The sequence below is a fragment of the Ursus maritimus genome, unplaced genomic scaffold (assembly GCF_017311325.1).
Source record: "Ursus maritimus isolate PB19 unplaced genomic scaffold, ASM1731132v1 scaffold_9, whole genome shotgun sequence".
Classification (NCBI taxonomy): Eukaryota; Metazoa; Chordata; class Mammalia; order Carnivora; family Ursidae; genus Ursus; species Ursus maritimus.
Genome location: NW_024427107.1, coordinates 43,071,777 through 43,091,293, shown reverse-complemented (window position 1 = coordinate 43,091,293; position 19,517 = coordinate 43,071,777). Strand labels below are relative to the sequence as shown.

Here is a 19,517-nt window from a genome sequence, read left to right as displayed (position 1 = left end):
AGAGGGAGAATCAGGCTCTCCATTGAGCAGGGAGCCCAATGTGGGACTCGATCCCAGGACCCTGAGATCATGACCTGAGCCGAAGGCAGATGCTTAACCGACTGAGCCACCCAGGCACCCCAAGGACATAAACTTCTATTGAGCCCTATGGGCTAGGTACTATGCTAACACTTTTGCATATATTTCATATAATGGTATTGGGTGGGGAAGACTTTTTGAAGGACAGAAGAATCCACAATGTTGACTCCCAGTACATTCCAAATTGCTCATATGGCAGAACTTTGAGGTTAATATTTATGTAATATACTTGCTCTAGTCTTTGAATGGAAGGGCACATTTTGAGACACTGACCAATTAGTGTCCTGAAGAGGATTATTCGGACAGTGAAGAGACCCCAAATCCAGTTACTTAAAGATGTGTTTATGCTTCCCCCTAAAGAGAGAAAATTAATGAGGGATGCAGGGATAACACCTTCAATAATCAAAGGGTTTTCTCTTTTTATTCAGAAAAGGAAATACACCTTCTGGTATATAGCTTTAGCTGGCAGAGATAGTCTCAAAGGTGGGAATTACAGAGAGTAGGATTTCAGCTTAGTCCACACTATCTGGGGGTGGGATGGAGGTGTTTTGCAACAACCTGGTGTCCCAGGTGCCGAACCGACATGCAATATCATTCATCTGGGACACTGGGAAGGAACAGAATTCTCGGATTACATGGGGAAGGAAGCTAAAAGTCTGACAGCCAAGGTCCATCTCCATTTGAACAACCTCTGAATTACCTGTGTCTGCCTCCTTCCACACAGACAGGTACAAATACGAATGGTGGCTATGGTGCGTGTGAGCGTGCGCACATCTGAAGGCAATCACCTACGAGGTCCTCTCAAATCATTCTGTAGAGTGACAGTGTCACAGCAGTTGGTAGTGGATTTCGAGGAATGATAATCATTTGAATGTTAGTCCTGGTGAATTAGTTCTGAGTCTCCCTTGGGACCAGTGAGCCTTGGAACCTGCCTGTCCTCCTGCGCTTGGAGGAATTTCTCTGGTTGTAGGGTTGCCCTGCTGCCATCTGGGGGCCCTCAAGGATCATGGGACAGTATCAAAGGGTGGTTAAGTGCTACGAATATGGAGTCCTACATAGCAAGATTTGGAATCCTGGTTTGATCATAGTAGTAGGCATATGAACTTGAGTAAATTGTCTGATCTTTGGGGGGGTACCTTATTTTCCTTATCTGTAAAACGAGAATGATAAAACCTACTTTAAGAGCTCATTGTCAGAATTAAATGAGATAACACATAGAAAGCACGAGGAGCGCTCCTGACGCATGGTGAACACTGAACAAGTGAGTTGACTCTAGTGTGGCCTGACCTTGTGTGCAGCACACACCGAGCTGAGCATGGGCTGCAGTCACTTCGGTGCCATCATCAATTGCACGGTTGCAATTATATTGGTTATCTGAATTACTCCCATGCAAGACTCTGAGCCCCAAGAAGCACGAACATTGCCGTTTTACCCACTATTTTATTTCCAGTCGTTTGCACGCTGCCTGGCACATCTTACATGCTCAAAAATGGAAAGAGCTATGTCTCATTCCTCTCCAGGCCCACTGAGTCTCTCTCCACGTTGGCAGGGGCGGGTCCCTGCAAGCAGCTCCTCAACAGAGGTCGAGGAATGGCCCAGCCTTCACCTGGCACAACTTTTAACTGTCCACCAAACTGAAACCACAGGCTAACAAGGATTTATCGATGAGATAGATAAGAATTTGTCAGCACCTTTCCCATTTTATGGGTGAGGAAGTTGAGTCAAGGAGTTTCAATCACCAGCCCGGGAAGAGAGGCAGGGCTGCAGCAAGGTCAGGATCGAAATCGACATCTGGCCCAGCTATGATTTCAGACATGCAAACCAAAGAGTCATCACCTCTGTCTGAGAGAGAGAGAGAGAGCTGCTCTCTAGGACTGCACCAGTTCGCCTAAGTCTGGAGCTGACAGTACACGTGGTTGAACTGCTTCTGGGTCACTGGAGGGGCTGGGTCAGATGGGGCAGCAGAGCCCTGGCTCCAGCTCCTTCTCTTCTCCCCTAACTCAAAGCCCTTCCCTACGGTCCCCCTTGCTGCCTCACGCCAGTGAATCTGAGCGTGGCAGCAATCCAAGCAGAAAGTCACGGGAAATGCAGATTCCTGGGCCCCACCTGTTGACTCGGAATGTCTGGGGGTGACACCCAGGGCTCGGCTTCCTGAGTGGTTCTTAGTTACTGGGGCTGGAGAACCTCTGCCCTGGACCGCCTGGCCTTCCACCTGGTCAGTCTAAAGCCCGGGCAGTTTCTGCTTCGCACTCTGCACCCGCAGCTCTGAACAGGCGAGAGCCCAGGCCAGACCAACACTGGGGGAGGGCCCGGGGGCCTCAGGGCTTGAGGTGGGACCAGGCAGGGGTGGACAGAACCTGGTGCGGAGTAGGTCTTGCTCACGACACTGAGGGGAGAACTTTTTATTTGCTAGTCTCAAAATTCCTCTGACTCGACTAAGCCAGCCCATGGAAAGTGGACGTCAGCAAATGCCCTGACTGCAGCAGGCAACTGGGGCAGAAGACAGGGGGAGGAATTTCTTGTGCTGCTAAGAAGGGAAGGGCAGGAAGGGAGGTAGCAGGGTACCTAAAGGCCAAGCATTCTTCAGAGAAACCCCTTGGGGAGGCGGAGCTCCCAGAGAGGCTGGGAGAGGGGACGGGCAGAGCTCCCCAAGAAGGTAGGGGGATGTCTAAAAGACGCGACGAGGTTGTTTGCAGAGCAGTGGGTGAGCTGACCCTGCCAGGGCTGCCCCAGTTCTCCAGAGAATTCTATTAAGCCCACGAGTCTTTGGCATGACTGAGTTTAGCTGTGGAAACTGAAGAAGGGTCAGAGGTCCAAGCAGAAAATAAGGATGATTCAGGCTGCTCTCAAAAATCTGGGATCCTGAGGTCTGAGAGGAGCCAGAGGACACCGAGCACCGGAGATTTACAGAGTCTGAGGGCTTGGTGCTTCCACAGGCCACAGAGCTGGAGAAGTCAAGCAGATGTTACCTAATCTGGGAGGAGGGGAAGGCCTCTGTCCAACTACTCTCAACCCCGACAACGAAGTGAGAAGAAAACAGGAAAATGTGGTTTGGCTCCATATGTGATGCTAATTACAGCCATTTGTACAAATGCTTCCCATTCATGCTTAATTGCTTACCATGTGATATAATAATTACGCATTGCATGAACTGCGCCTCAGATTAGCTGAGTTTTATTTGCCTCCGTATGGGCCGGTCTTCCTCACGTCTTGAGTAAGCCTGGTCTGGTAGCCTGGTTGTCTGTGGGCTAACTCAGGGTGGCTTTACTTACAACTTAAAAATATGAACATATAGGTACAACACTCAGCATCTAGGTAATTCTCTCCTCTACGACGCATTACCTCTTGCTGGCTCAAAAGTCAGTACGTTGTCAGTACGTTCCGGGGCTTGGCCGAAAAAAGAGAGTGTGAGTTCCATTTGCATTTTATCTATTTGACCTTGTTTCTTTAGGAGACCTATAAAGTGTCCTTCACCAAAGCTCCTAGATCCCTGCACACCTCTACAGCAGAACTCGAATAATCATTCCAGCCAGTGTTAATAACTCATCCTAAGTCAATGCTTCAGAGAATAGAATAAAATACAGAAACAATTCCTCAGGGTACAGTTAGTAGAGACAGTGGATGAAAAGGCTCTCCAGTGGTCCCCCCTAAAGAACACCTTGGAAGTAAAAGACACCAGCTCATGAATTCAAAAAGGCTCTTTCTAAGACGGTGCCTCCAACCATCTTCCAAACTCTCCCTGCTGGCCTACTATGTGCCAGGCTCTGGTCCAGGCACTGTGATGGCAGGGGCGGGGGACTGTGGAGGCCGACCTAAAATACATCCGTTATAGAGCCTCCTTTCTTTCCTTAGGGAGATGATGACTGGTTGGGGGAGGGGCCACAGATGCATTCAAGAGGCCCTTGAGAGAGCAGAGGAGGACAGTACAGACATATCAGCAAAGCGATCTTACTTCTGCAAGTCATCTGATCCGAGTTGAGGATGTACCCTTGCTTGCACCTGCAGACGTACGAGCCAGGGGTATTGATGCAGAAGTGGGCACAGTGATGCTCCAGGAGGCTGCACATGTGGACGGCTGAAAAGGAAGATACAGTGAGTTAAGGCGATGATGATACCTTCTCTGACTTCATCCACCCACGTGTATTCAGAACCTGCTGTGAAGGAGAAAGCAGGACCCAGAGGAAAACAAACTGCTGTCCCCACCCTCAAGGGCATTTACAGCCTCTGGTTGGACAAGACCATTCCCGATAAATGCCATCAGCAGTGTATAGGTAAAGGGCGCAGAGGGTTGAAGGGAAATGATGCTAGGTTCACAGATGAAATTGCTGATAAAAACAGGTGAAAAATTATCTACAAAAAACCAGACATTTCACGGTTCAATTACTAATGCTCAATTGGGGAATCAGAAAGTTTGCTGATACCAGAGGTGGCTTTGGCTCATGTGTAGATTTTCAGTAGCTGCAGTGGGGTTGGAAGAGAAGCTATTAGTTAAATGAGGACGTGGTAAAGAGTCAACAGTTTTTCAGGACCATAAATCCCAAGAGCAATCTTTTAATATGTGAAAGTGTCATATGGAATATTGTGGAGTAAAAAAATGCATTCCTAAATTCCATGTTTCCATAATCTTTCAATTTAATCTTAATTTAAAAGATTTCTGCATTTGGTTTCTGAAGTCCTTTGGCTTTCAGAGACATCGATTCTTGCATAAGTCTATTGGGAGCTCATAAAAATGCTCATTGTTTTTTTACATCTTAGTTTATTACTTTAATTTAATTCAACTTGAACGTCTTTAAAATTAACAAGCATCATTATAAACGAGGTACAAATTAGGCAAGTGTTCTCATAAACAAAAAAGATGTCCATATGTAGAAATATATTTTTACGAAGCTAAAATAAGAGAGGCTTTGAAAAGCTAACAATCCCACTAACCCAGTGTTTAGGGAAACTTTGCTACTGATGAAACTGATGGTGTGCCTGACATACATGTCTCATTACGTCTAAGCAAGAAACACAGCGGGAAATAAAACAAGGGAGCAAAATTTTTAAAATTCTTAACACAATTTATGGGGCGCCTGGGTGGCACAGCGGTTAAGCGTCTGCCTTCGGCTCAGGGCGTGATCCTGGCGTTATGGGATCGAGCCCCACATCAGGCTCCTCCGCTATGAGCCTGCTTCTTCCTCTCCCACTCCCCCTGCTTGTGTTCCCTCTCTCGCTGGCTGTCTCTATCTCTGTCAAATAAATAAATAAAATCTTTAAAAAAAAAAAATTCTTAACACAATTTAGGATGACTGTTGTGAGTTTGCAAATTCCGTGTTCACCATGACTTTAGAAAATCATGAGAATCAACTGCATATCTTAGATTTGACCGAATACGTTAGATCTAGCTTACAGCCTTCAATCCCTTTACCTATTGGTCCTAGAATTGATTCTTCCTCATCGTATTTAGCCCCTTCCCCATCAGCCGTCGTTTGAGCAGTGCCCAAATTTTCACTTTCACGGTGCTGTGATGCACGTTCTCAAACACATCTCCTTGAGCACAGGTGCGGTTGTTCCGCTAGGACTGGGTCCTCATTAGAATAGATGTGGCTGCACTGCCTTGCAAGGTGGCTCACACCAGCCGTGCATGAGAGTAACAATTCCCACACCCCCCAAAACTTCAGCACTCGGGATTAGCAAAATGTTAAGGTTCTGACAGTCTTATGAGTGGAAAAATCATCCGTCTGTTTTTAATTTGCATTTGCTCTGCACCCTGGAAGGCTCTGTCCCGGACTGCTGGAGCCCAGTGGCCCACACGCATGGGGGGGCATTCCGAGGAACTCTCAGCGTGCCCCTCTCCTCCGTACTGAAGGCAGGCTCAAGCCCAGGCGACCAACCACACGGCAGTTTTCCGCTGGGGTGACGCCCCGGTGATGAGCCTGGTGCCCGTCTTCTCACCAGGACCCTGGCAGCCAAAGTAAGGGGACAGGAGACGTGAGGTGGAGCAAACCTCCGTGGGCACCAGGCAGTGCAGGGGTGAAGAGGGCACCCCCAGAAGCAGACTGCCTGAACGCTCCGCCTCACCACTTACTATGACTTTGTATGAATGACTTCCTTTCCCTAAACTCCACTTTCTTCACCTGTCAGATGGGGAAATTACGAGAACTGTTGCAGAGGGTTTCGGAGTGACAGCTTGTTGCCAAGGCTCGTGTTGGCCATGTGCCATGAGAGAATGGGAAGCGGGAGACGGTGACTTGGTAATAATGGAAAGCGCACTGGATGAGAAGCCGGATTTGCGCCCCCGTTTCCCTCTACCTGAACGAGGGAGGGGAGTTCGGGTAAGTCGGGTAGCCGTTTTAGACTGTGTACCTGTGGGATAAAGGCAGGAAACGTGTCTAGGGACCCTCAGTACAGGCAGTATTTTGTCTGTGTTGCACCTCCCCCTTGTCTAGAAACTGCCCTTCCTTCTCACCTCAAACGCTTGGGGACTGTCAGAGCTGCCCACCTGTTACTATGAGGCAGCCCCCTCCTGGATGCCACTGACTGGCCCAGAATGTGACAGTCGGAGTCCTTTCTTGGCATCCAGGAGATAGAACTGAGGAAAAGGGCGTTTAAACGGAGGGCAAGTACGTGTGGGGGGCTGACAGGGTGCATGCTCCGGAACAGGGAGGAAGGGGAGGCAGAGGGAGAAGGTGGAGAGAAAGCGGGCTGTCATTCATTACTCTTCCCCTGATTGCCATGACGTCCTGTAATACAATCTTCCCCACCCCAAAAGCTGGTTCGGATTGAATTTCTGTTCTTTTAAGCAAAAGAATCCCGAACATTTTTACTAAGATAAAATAAAAATTTTCCATCTGTGAAATTTTATGGATGAGTGATTGGAGTTTCCAAGAACATCAGCTGTCCCGTGGGACCGGCCTCTGTGGTGGGATTGAAGGGGCGGCAATCACCCTGCCTCCTCCACTGACCTCCAGAAGGCCTAATGGGTTGCAACTGGGTCAGGGCTTTGTGTTCTGGGAAAGGAATCACTAATCAGCAGACTAGGTCATTGGCAGGATTGGATTTTTTTAAACTAGGAAATAGGAATGTGTATAAATGCTTATTAACAAATGCACAAAGGATCAAAGGAACGCTAGGCTGACTAGGGGTCTACAAAGGAACACTTACCGGGTACACAGAGTCAACCTTTGTTGAAGTCAGTCTTGTCTCCCACTTAACAAGAGAGCCCCAAATGGCTGTAATGAGCGTAGACTTTGCCCGGGCAGGTTCATGAAAGGCGTGTCTTAGGAACACTATTAGAGCCTCAATTTGTGCCTGACCTGGGTGGGGGGGGGGCTATTAGGGTAGGAACAGCCGGCCTCCAGTCTCCACATATCAGGCTTGGCTGATACAGCAGGTAGCAAGAGCTTAATTAAAAGCAGCCCTGCCCAGGTTACAGTGAGTCATCAGAAACCTCAGGATAGACCGGCGTTTTTCAGCCCCTACATTCAGTGTCCTCTCTCACTGGGTGGCAAAAATGGCAGGCCCCAGGATGTGTAGGTTTTGGTCATCTTGTAGACAGGGCCTCAATTCACGGATACCTCATCTCCAAGTCCCTCTGGTGCTCTCAGGGGTGGCCTGAGAATGCAACCTCAGCGTTCTCCCCCTGGCTGTGGCTGGTGTGGGAATTTCTGCCCATGGACAGAAAGCCACCACTGTGCCCAAGGTCATGTCCACGCAGCCGGTGAGAGTCAGAATCAGGTCTCCCACTCCAGGGCAGTCTGGCTCCGGAGCCTGAACTCTTCCTAGTTTTACAACAAAGGTTCCTGCTTTGATCGCACAGGAAGACTGCCTGTCACCTCCGATTCACAGATCCAGCAGCGTTTTTCAGCTCTGCTCTAAGCACAGAGCCTCAGCCCTTCTTCCCTCCAAAATTCTTTCCCTAGCTGCACCATGGCCTCCACTTCCCTCCCTACCCCTTCATCTGCATTTTTCAAACTGTGGGTCATGTCTCCTTAGCAGCTTACAACATTAAGAGAGAATCTGGACTAGTTCTTTGCTGCTGTTGTTATTGTTTTAATGAAATAGAAAAATCAATTGAAAATATCATGCCTTTCCAGGCTTATTGCCATGGCCCAACCCTGCCCCCCCCCCAGTAGCCGGGAAACTCCTATTCATCAGTCAAGTGTGTGTAGCACATAGTGGTTAAGATGCAGACTCTGAGCCAGAATGCCTGGGCTTACGTCTCAACTCTACCACAGTGCTGTGTGACCTTGGACAAGTCATTGAACCTCTCTGGGTCTCAATTTCCTCTTCTGTGAAATGAGAGCTGTAAGAGCACCTACTTCACAGGTTTGTTGTGTGAATAAAATGAATTAACATATGCTAATAGCTCAAACCAGCGCATTAATATCATGATATTAATATCAATAAATGGTAATGATTATTATTATCATCTCCTTTCTAAAGCCCTCCTGGAGCCCCTAGAGAGACACAGGTGTTCTCTGATCAGAGGTCCCTCTGTGCCAGGTGACTTCCTGAAGTGCACATTTTGGATAGCTGCCATTTCGTTTCTCTGTGATGAGAGCATCTTCCCACCAGCCTGGAACCCTCGGGCCTGGCACGTGGTGGGTAAGAGCTTGGGCCAGAGAGCCTGCAATCTGCATCTCCAACCCTGCTATTTGAAGTTGCTTATCCTTTCTGAGCCTCAGTTCCCTCTTCTGTAAAATGAGAGTAAGAACAGCACCTGCCTCATATAAGTATTAAATGAAAGGACGAATGGAAAGTACCTAGCCCAGGACAAAATTAGCTGTTATTATCAGAGTGTAGCTCACCTAATGTTTAAGGAACAAGTGAGACTCCCCAAAACTCACAGGTGCCTGGAACTTGGAAGACGCTCATTGCTGATATCTGATCTTGGAGTGCAGATCAAAACGGAGGCCATCTGCCCAGCCTGCCGGTCCTCCGTGTATCTGACTGTAATCCCACACAACACGGTGCCCGCTGAATAGGGCTCTACAGTTGATAGCGCTCGTTCACACATCTACTCTGGAGGTAACATGCCCATTTTACAGATTTGCAAAGTACCGTACAGCCGGCAGGGGGCGATGCTGAGACTCGAGTCTGCTCCTCCCCTCTCTATCCTACAAAAGCTCCCTGTCAAATTCTGAAGCGAATGCCAACCTCGAAGCTCGTTTACCTAGCGTGGCTGGGCTGTGGAGGGGGCCAACAGAAAAAAAAAAAAAGGAGGAGGAATTTAGAACCCCCCGACGGGCGAAGGAGTGAAATGAGCCAGAACTGTGGAAGCAGAACCAAAGGGCTCCTGGCTGGTTGTTCTCGCGGAATTCACTTGAGCCGCTTACCAAGGTGCAAAGAGGGAGGGATGCTGTTGTGTTGCCTCCCCCGGATTTTCGTGAGGATCAAATACAAGAACAGAAGGGAAAGTGCTTTACAAACGTTAGTTATTGCAATCTTTACTGCACGGTTGATAAAGAGGCCCTGGGGCCTCCTCAACCTTTCCAGCCGGCTGGTGGGTCTGCTCCCAGAGCCCGGGGATGCGGTGGGAGCAGAGCTGGTTCTCAGGCCACACAAACCAACGAATGGCCTATTACTGGAATTTTCTTAGAGTTTCCGGATGACAACAAAGTGCGGGGTGGAGGGTCCAAACTACCTTTTAATTTTGCTGCCTGGCCATAAAGCACACAGAGAAGGTTCTTCTTCAAACAAGTCCACAGCCTCAGCCTCTTTCTGCCTTTCCATTTGCCGATAAACCCAGATCGCTTCTAAAAGAACGCCTCCATTGACCTTTACCGAGACAAATGAAGAAACCCATCAAAACGGTTACGGAACCAATTTCTGTTTTAATATTTCCAGGAAAGGGGGAACATAAATTCTGCAGAAGTCATTTAAAGTCATACACCTTAACATGTTTGCAGCGCGTTCTACTGGTGGAAGTTGACCAGGTGACCGGGGGCCACCGCTCACCACAGCTCGGCCCTTCAGCGGCGCCCGGCCAAATGGCACTTTTGAAAATTCTCCAAGTGACACTGCAGAGAAAAAAGTTCTTTTGCCTTCAGGGCATAGATTTTTTTAAGTAAATCTTTTGATTTGGGAGTCAAGAAACAATGGAGTCTCTGCTTTTTGAGGTTACTTCTCAGCTGGGGATTTTTTTTTTAAAGACACAACAAAACACAGTTTTTCCTCCCTGAGGCTTCAGTGGGTGGGGAGAGCAGGGGTCCCTAGGCTGTGTCAGAGTCTGAGGACAGGGTCAGAGTCCTCAGAGCCCTGAGCGGGTCAGGGTCCTGCTCCTGGGGAGCTGGAGATGAGTCCAGTCCTTAAGCTCATTCTGCACAGACACTCCTGGGGAACACTAGTCATTCCAAAATAGACATTTCCTTTTGCTTTCCCATCAAGGAAGCATGGCAGTTGGAGAGGACAGGGACACATGGAGGTGGGCAAGGCAGGACTAGACACTATTTACCAAGCCAGGAGGCACGTTTCCAGTTTCCAGGGACTAGTGAGGAGACGGGGTGGGCCCCCTGGGCCCCTGCCCTCCCGGTGGAGGAAAGGACAGGAAGCCCGAGGCAGAAGCAGGAAACTGGGAGGAGGGCAAGGTGGCCCGCAGGGAAAAGCTGAGGCAGGAGCTCGGGGCGCAGGTCACTGAGAGCTGTCTGGCAAGAAAGGGAGGGCGAAGACTTGCAGAGAGTAGAGTTAGAAAGCAAGAGAGGGCAGAAGAGCCTTGCAGCAGAAGCAGCTCAAGGACGTGGGGAGGCATCCCCCTTGCAGAAGGAGGGAACTGCAGCTCCGTCCTCCTCGTGCACCGGGCCTCTCCGAGGAGAAAACGTCCACCCCTCACACCGCCATGGGGGCAATACTGCTTGGTATTCGACCCCATCCAAGGAGACATTATGCTATTTCTTTTGCCCTCCTGTTCCGATTTCTACTCCGACTCATGAATTCCAACTTAGGGAATGCCAGGGCAGACCAATGTGCTGGGGAAAAACTTCGCCTGTCTACCCGCACTCTTTCAGCAGTTTGGGTTTGAACGTCCCTTCCCCAGGGAATTCTCCCTGAGCACCCTGGTCTAGGTTAGGTCCTACCCTGAGTTCTTCCTCCATGCCACTGCTACAACTGCAGTTACTTACTATCTGTGTCATTATATCCTTACTCTCTGTCTCCTTGGCCAGCATGTAACCCCAAGAGAACGCCGGGTCGACTCTGGTCTTTGCCAAACACCCCTTGCCAGCGCAGTACCTAGGACGAGGTAGCCCAGAATCTACACTGGAAGATGAAAGAAGAAATCCTAACGATTCCCCTGAAAGAGGCACAGAGGAGCAGGACTTACTGCACAACTTGTTCTGGAACACGGAGGTCAGTGACTCCATCTGGCTGAAGTTGGCCACCAGGAAGACATGGTCCTCATGGGGCTCACTGCCGATGGCCTTCAGTGTGTTGAGGTCCACCTGGCCCACACCGATGGCAAAGATCAGGATGCCTGTGTCCCGTGCCTTTGCAGCCACCTCGGCCACGGAGTCCTGTGGCCTCCCATCAGTCACGATCATTATGACCCGTAGCACATTCTCCCTCAGGGGCCGGGCCCCCTCTGCTTCCGAGAACGCGATGTTCAGGGCGTACTGGATGGCCAGCCCCGTCATGGTGCCCGTGGACAGGTGCCTCATCCTCTTGACGGCTCGCTCCACTTCAGACTTCCTCTTGAAGGTCTTGAGGGAGAACTCGTTCTTGACGGTGCTACCGTACTGCAGCAGACCCACGCGGGTGACGTCGGGGCCAATGTCCAAGAACTGCAGGATGTCCACAATGAACTCCTTGACCTTGGCATAGTCATGGGTGTTGACGCTGCGCGAGCTGTCGATGATGAAGACCAGGTCCGCCCGCTTATTCTCACAGGAGCTCTCTGGGGAAAGAGGAGAGGTCAACCGCATTAGAGAGCGCTAAGGGCCAGGGCGGGCTGGCTGTTACTGGAAATCCCAGGGCTGGGGAATCACCTTTTGGAACCCCAATCTTCACTGGTTCTTCTTCCCCACTCGGGGAAGCTGTAAGCGTATAATATGCATGGGGGGATCATGAGTATTGGCTACAAACAGATGCTATTTATTTTTGCTAGATAAACGAACATTCCCGTTCCTAGAAAGTCGTCCATACAGTTTTTAGGTGGGGCAAACACCTGATCAGGGTCAACATGATTTGATTATTTACTGCATGCCACATAAGCTTGGCTGGATACTGCAGGGAATAGACAACAAGCTGATGCTGGGGACCAATGTCAAGGAGCTTACAATCTACTTTGGGAAGTTAACTAATGGAACAAATAAAAGAAGAATTACATGAAGCAGTGTGGTGCTGACACTAGATGTTCAGGGAACAGGGATGTTAGTGGGTTGGGGTCAAGGGAACAGGACATGAACTAGTTTTAGGCAGCGTTTGGATCGAGAGAGGAAACGCATGGAGAGAGACACAGGAACAGAAGCCTAAGATGGCAGGGATATGGCGGAAACGGAATAGAGCGACGAAGGAACCGCTAGGAGGCGCAGATAGGAATGCAGCTGGAGGGTAACCTGCAGTCAGCCATGAGAGGCCTGAGGGGAGTGTGCGTGATGCCGCAGGTGATGGGCATAGTTCATTAGCATCGTGTTATGTCACTTGGCTGGCCTGTAGGGAGGTCACATAATAACAAGCCAATTAAGGGTGATGCGGACCATTGCTGCACTAATCTGGTTGAGAGGGGGACACAACCTCAACAGGGCCAGGTGGGATGGCAGGTAGGGCATAGTGGAACTGGAGAAGGGACCGACCAAGAAACATTTCAACCAAGGATACCGTTCAATGGGAAAAAGGCAAATGTTAAGTCTCTCCCCTACCCTGCCATACTTATTCCTTCAGCCCCCAAGCAAGAAGGCTAGATAGAAGAGGTTTGAGTCTGTGGACGAAACTCATCACGTTCTGGGAAGAGGCTGATATGGGATGAGACGAGAGGCCTCCTGCCTCAGAGGGTGGTGGCTGGGCCTCCCCATTGGAATTTCTCAGATGTTCTGAGCTACTGCCTCCAGCCACGGGGGAGTCCCTCCTCCTCTTCCCAGACTCTGTAGCTAAATCCAGATTTGACAGGGATTAGAAAAGGGATCCCAAATGCTTGCCCTAAATCCCAATCACCACAGCTGCAAGAAAGAGAGAGAAAGCCAAATATGAAACAGTGAACCCAGTCATCAAAATGAAAAGTGGGAAAGGCCCATGAGGTCATCCTATCCAGGCCGGCTTGCCAGGGTGTGACTCGCCCCGAGTGCCTGCACACACACCTCGTCCACTGTGGCCTCATAAGTCTTCCGATGTGGGGGCAAGGAAGCACCCCCAAACACCAGCACCCTGGCAGGAGACCAACCTTGTGCTGCACCCACATATAACACCGGGGCTGTGCGAATTCAGAATGAGTTTCTCGAAGCAGAAGCCCCGGAAACCGCCTTTGAGGACTCGGGGAGAAAGATCAATATCGAGCCTGACATTTATGGGATGTTTTCAAATCCTTTTTCCAGAGCGCATTCATCACTATGGTCTCATCTGGTTTTCAGAACAAACTCTTAAGAGGAAAGTAGAGTGGCATACCCCCTGGATACATGAGAAATGGAGGTAATGAGAATTAGACATTTTCTTCTAATGTAGGAAAAACCCGTATGGAGGCACACCAACACCCACCACATGAGGCGGTAGTGAGAATTCAGGGAACTGATGCAGGAGAAGAGGGCAGCCTTGGGCCCCAGGTGTGGGAACCCTCTTGTCTGCCCACACCACCCGCCGCTTCTCTCCTGCCGGGCCCAGGCTCTGGGGGAGAAGGCTGCCGCTCCTGGCCATGTAATCCGTGCTGCCCACAGACACCTGCCCTACGAGGCAAGTGGCTGAAATCCAGTCCAGCCTTGAGCCCCCACGGTTGCATCCATCCTGAGAAACACCTAGAAGGGGTGCCTCTTCTAATTTTCACGAAGGTGCCTATGGTCTAGCATACAGCCCTTGGTTGGAGCCATGGATGACAGACCCTCAGGTCCCAGGGCCCAGGCTGGCCCCTCTCCAAGAGCCACCCGCACCCCATCACTGATGTGTGAACTTACTGCCAGGAGAATGTGGCCCAGTGATCTCTGCCTGGGAGGGGAACTGGAAGCAGGCTCAGACCCTGCCACGGAGGGAGAGATGAAGGAAACCCTGCTTGGAAGAGGGAGAGGGGACAGCAGACAGCCCCCCTGAGAACTCTTCCTCCGGAGAAGTTTGGAAGCAGGAGGTCCTCTGGGGTTGGGATTCTTGCTGTGGGTCTTAGTCACGGTATCAACATCCCATCAAGCATCACAGTCAATTTAAAGGGAAGCCTGGAGGTTCATGCGGAATGATGTGCTAAACTTCATTAGTTCCCATCAGAACAAGTGTATCATGCCCACAATGCCTGGGCATTTACAAAAACACCACAAAGTTTCAAAATGTAGTTGGAGGTTACCAGGGAGCTGTGACTGTGAGTGGAAAGCGAGTCCTCGAAGCCCAAGTGACCGAGTTTTCTTCAAGACAACTTCTCAGTTCCCTTAAGGGCTCAGAAGGACAGTCTTGCAGCTTGTCCCCGAGAAGACCAGTTCAGTGGTTCTCAAACTGGAGGTGCCTCCCAATCCCCCGGAGGAGCATTAAAAACTAAGATCGGTGGGCCACATTTCCAGAGCTTCTGATCCTGTAGGTCTAGGGTGGCACCGGAAAAATCTGCATTTCTAGCAAGTTCCCAGGTGAAGTTGATGCTGCTGGCCCAGGGACCACACTTTGAACACCGCTAGTTCTCTGGAGAAAAGACATTCTGGCGAGTCTTGACCTCACTATCTCACTGTGAATTCCCCAAAGTGGGAAACTAGTCTCATTCATCTTTCCAACCATGCAGTTGGGAACAGAGTAAGTCTTCAGTCAACATTTGTGGAATTGAATGGAATTCTGGGCGGTGGAGCAAGGTTTCAGGTGGAAGGGATTGAACCAGAGCAGTCAGTTCAGGGAGGTGGATGAAAACCACAAAGCCAAAAAGTTCTAGAGCAGGCGTGGCTCCTGCTAACAGACTCCCAGATTCTAGACCCCAGTCTTTGCCATTCTATGAGGAAACATGGCCACTTTTTAACTTTGGTTCACAGACTCACAGACTAATCCACTCTTAGAGAGGGAGGGGTCTAAATAAAGTCCAAGTCACTCACTTTACAGAAGGGGAAACTGAGGCTCAGAGACGTGACTCCATCTCTGTGAGGCCTCATGGCTCATTAGGATCAGATCTGGGACTATACTGACGGCTCTTCCACCATCTCATGGCGGGCACCTTGGAAAACTCTCAATACAGGTGGCATTACAATATGAGCTCTGTATGATGCTTGGGAATATTTGCTGCGAAGAGCCCCACAGCTTTTCCACATGGGGACTGGTAAGAGGTGTTTCCAGAAAATGGACTCTCCTCTGTGTGTGTTCCTTTCCCAAACTGGCTCTGATTAACAGCATCCCCGTCTCCCCAGCCTGGGAGAAGAGCACACAATCTTCCTTCTGGCCCCTCACGACAGACTTGCAACAGCACTGGATGAGGGTTTGTGGGCACATCATAAAATGTCATCCCTTGAACCACAAAGTGACAGTCTGGACCTTGTTAACAGCACTTCAGTACTGTCAGCTTACCTTCAAAGCCCACAAGTTGGGCAAACAAGTGTCTCTTACCGTTGAACCTGAGCCAGGACGATTTTAAGCAACATTCCCACTCCAGCGGGATTCCAGTGCGCAACCTTGGGGTAACCTCCTCTGCTTGTCTGCAGAGGGGCTGCAGACTTGTCACTAACCAGCCTCCCTCTCTCTGGCTAAATTCAATTGTAGCTGTGTAATTGTACAGCAAATATTTGGTGCCATCTGCCTGGGAAGATCAAAGCATGCTTGCAGAAGGAAAACATGTGAATATCTATAACAAGGGTAAAATAATTTCATGCAGTGACTCAAAGGGGCTTCTGAAATGCTTAGTGAAGCACCACATAATCCTGTGATCTCAGTATAAGTCCAGCGTCTGCCACCTTATGTCCATGTGGTCTTCGAGCCTCTCCTTGGCCTCTCTGACCCTCAGTCTCTTCTTTTGCGAAATGGTGACAATAATACCTCCTGGGATGTTGTGACACTCAAAAGAAGATAATGATAATTTATTGCTACTGTTTATCGAGCACTAACATGTACTGGGCCTTGTTCTGAATACTTTCCAGGTGTGGGCTTATTGATTCTTTACATCCACCTTAGCGAGTAAGTACTGTTACTATTCCCATTTTACAGCTGAGGACAGTGAGCCTAGAAAGGCTAAATAACTAGCTAGCTCAGGGTCTCACACTTAGGAAGTAGGGGAGCCAGGATCTGACCCCATCTCATCTGGCTCTGTAGCCCACGCTCTTAACTGCCAAGCAATACTCTGGAAAGATTTTGTCCTTTTAGACCCGCCATTCTTAGCATACTCAAGATGCACCGGGACTGTACCGGCTTTCTGGGGTCACTTCTTTCCTTCCCTGGAATCCCAGCCTGAAAGCTATGGCTCCAACTTGCCTGCCTCCTGCCAAGTGCCTCTCCCTGCTAGATGCCTATTTGCATTTTTGAAAATGTAATAGAATGATAAAACAGATGCTTGCCTCCCGGAACAGCAGCGGTCCCGGACACAGGCTGCTGGTCATTCCCATTCTCACTCACCCGACAAGTGCTTGTTGAGAGACCAGCAGGAGCAAGGCCCCGGAGAACCTGCAGGACGGGGCAGGAGTAAGGGAGTGAGGGAGAGCCGAGGGAAATGCATCCCGGAAGCATTTGGTGTCTGTGAATTGAAGTATATGGGCTGGTCGAAGATGGACAGCCAGAGAGACAGACAGACCGAGAGAAAGAGACTACCGAGTAGAAGGCACCACAGTCCGACCCAGTGTCATGCCCAGGGAGGCCTCCCAGGTGCCCACAGAGGCCTGAGGTGTGGCCCCTGCGGCGGCTTCGTGTGGCTCTGCGGCCATGTGCCTCCAGACCGTGACTCGTTGTTAGGACTTATAGGGGATTTCATGGACATTTCAGAGGCAATTTAGCCTCTTTTTAAATTTTTGCCCCCAGTGTGACTTAACCTGAAACTCCCGTTTATTTAGGGCACTTGACTGGGGCATGTGCTCCTTGGCCCGGGCTGGAAAGACCACAGTCAATCCCTCCCTCTCCAATTCCCTTATTAGTCAGTCGCCAGCTGCTGCAGGACCTCCCGCCAGACATTCGGCAATGCTGTTGATGAGCTATGGGCTTCTCTGAATCCATTATGCTCTACTCACATCTTCCTAAAGGACCGCAGGGGAATACCCTGAAAACCTGATTATGTTCTATTAGGGAAACACCCTGGACGTCTTCATGGCATCGAAAACCTACCTTGGCCTCACTAGCAAATCATTCTCCGCTTGGTAAGATTTTCCAAGCATGTTTCCAAATTCTGGGGCACTTATGGTTCTCTCTACACCATTACATACGATGTTGGGAGCGATGGCTAATAAGTCGAACAACAGAGTGAGGAGCAGAAAGGATTTCTGAGTGCTGGAATAGAGTCAAACCTAACAAGACGAAATCTAATTGGTATAAATGTCAAGCCCTGCACAGAAGGCTCAAAAACCCAAGTGGATAAGACACAGGAGAAGAACATCTGGAGTGACAGCCAGTCACGTGATAAAATCTCCAGGCCAGACGGCAGATCCTAAGCTTTGTACGTTGTCCCCCAGGCTTCCAGCGCTGGCAACTGTGTGACCCCCTAATCAATCCCAGGCTCAGAATCAAAGTTCAGCCACAGCACAGCTCCTAACACAGCACCCAGGTTCCCTCCACCTGGTGCCTGGAGGGGGTTTAGGGAGTGAAACCAGTTTGCCAGCCAGACACTTGGCAATCAGGCCCATTAGATGCCCCCCCCACCACCGACCTTAATGCCCCAACCATCTCATCAATGGCTTTCCTTGCCTGAGAGAATAGAGAGACTCTCCCGACCAATGGAACTCACGCTTCCTCTCTTTACAGCAGAAATTTCCTATACATGAATATTTTGGTGAGTTTCATGGGTCGGAGTCATCGTAGCTGAATGTGGCAGCTGTAAGTTCCCAGGATGCTGTTTCATCAAAGCAATTTCTTCAAAAGCCCCCCCCCACAAGTTTCACTGACAGCGAGGTCAATAACGTTCGTGGGAGAATGAACTAATAACACTCCGTGCCCTCCACCTTATACCCCAGTGATATCAGATGGTCTGTAGTTCCCTACATCCTCTCTGGGCTGCCTCCTCAGCTTAAGATTCAACCCTGTGGTCACCTATTTTTTGAAAAGCTTTCTTAGATGCCCAGCCCCCCAACGTGTTCTAAATCAGGCCTTCCTCTGAGCCCCCTGGCACCTGCCCCATTCAGCTCTGTCTGTGCATGTTCCTCCCGGCATCTCAGGTGTGGAGCTAGCCAGTCACAAGTGGTATCTTCTGTGAATCCCTGGTACCCACACAGTGCCAGGCATCATGCTCCACATCCCTTTGACGTGCACGTGTGACTGGGGCGGGGGAAGGCGGGGAAGGGAGAAGGTGCAGATCCCCCTCCATGAGCTGGGAGAGCTGGTCAGTGGAGATATAACACAGAACACCCACAGCAGTATGCTCAATGTCTTGATGACATCAGAGACACCTCGGGTGTGTATTTAAAATGCTCAGCCCCAGTCAGCACCCTTGACCCCGTGAATCCAAATCTCTTGGTCTAGTGCCCAGTAATCAGCACTTCCAATTCCTTCAGGTGATTCTCGGGCACGACATAGCTGAGAACTCTATCCCAAAGGGCATGTGAGCCAGAGAGACCCTGGCTACAGAGCCAAGAGTCCAGAGAAGATGGTATCAAGGGGACCCCTTCCCAAGATGGGAGAGACCTTGTAAATATGGCAACCATACATCCTGGGTTTTCTCACATGTTCTGATCCGCATTCTGTGCTAATGTTGGATCACGCACATGTCAGATATGTCCGGCCTTCCAATGAGGTTCAGAAAATAAATAAGGCGGGCACCATTGTTACCCCCAGTTCTGAGGCTTTGAGTTTGAATAACAAGTCCACTAGTATGGGGCAAGTGAGTGGTGGCGCATGGGGACTTCAGACCCATGCCCGTCTGATGCCAGTTCCTGTGCTTGTGGCCTGTTTCCCAGTAGGTGACCCAATGTAAAGAGCTCCTCTGAACAGGAGAAGAGACCCAGTGACCCTCCTCGTTGCCAGTTAACACATTTTTCCCTGGACAAAATCTGGGGAGGACTGGCAGCAGAGCCTGGACAAACCCCAGGAGTTACAGCTCAACTCAAGACACACCCCCCTCGTGCACATGTCCTCTTCACCCTCTGTCCTGGGCCCACACCCTGGGAGGCAGCACTGGGCCTTAGCCCCCCGGATTCACCTGCTGCACGTATCCGTGTCCAAAAGTGCCTTCTGCCTCA

The 19,517-nt window shown here is 50.0% G+C and overlaps 1 protein-coding gene across 4 annotated transcripts in view; it reads right to left on the bottom strand.

The window, feature by feature from the left end:
• Nucleotides 1-19,517, bottom strand: part of MATN2 (matrilin 2) — a 126,675-nt gene that overhangs the window by 73,897 nt on the left and 33,261 nt on the right. For all 4 annotated transcript variants that reach the window (XM_040625908.1, XM_040625907.1, XM_040625906.1 and 1 more), the window contains exons 3-4: nt 11,378-11,947; nt 4,031-4,153 (exon numbers count right to left, since the gene is read on the bottom strand). In XM_040625908.1, the coding sequence (XP_040481842.1) occupies nt 4,031-4,153; nt 11,378-11,947 (693 nt within the window). The remainder of the gene's footprint in view (nt 1-4,030; nt 4,154-11,377; nt 11,948-19,517) is intronic.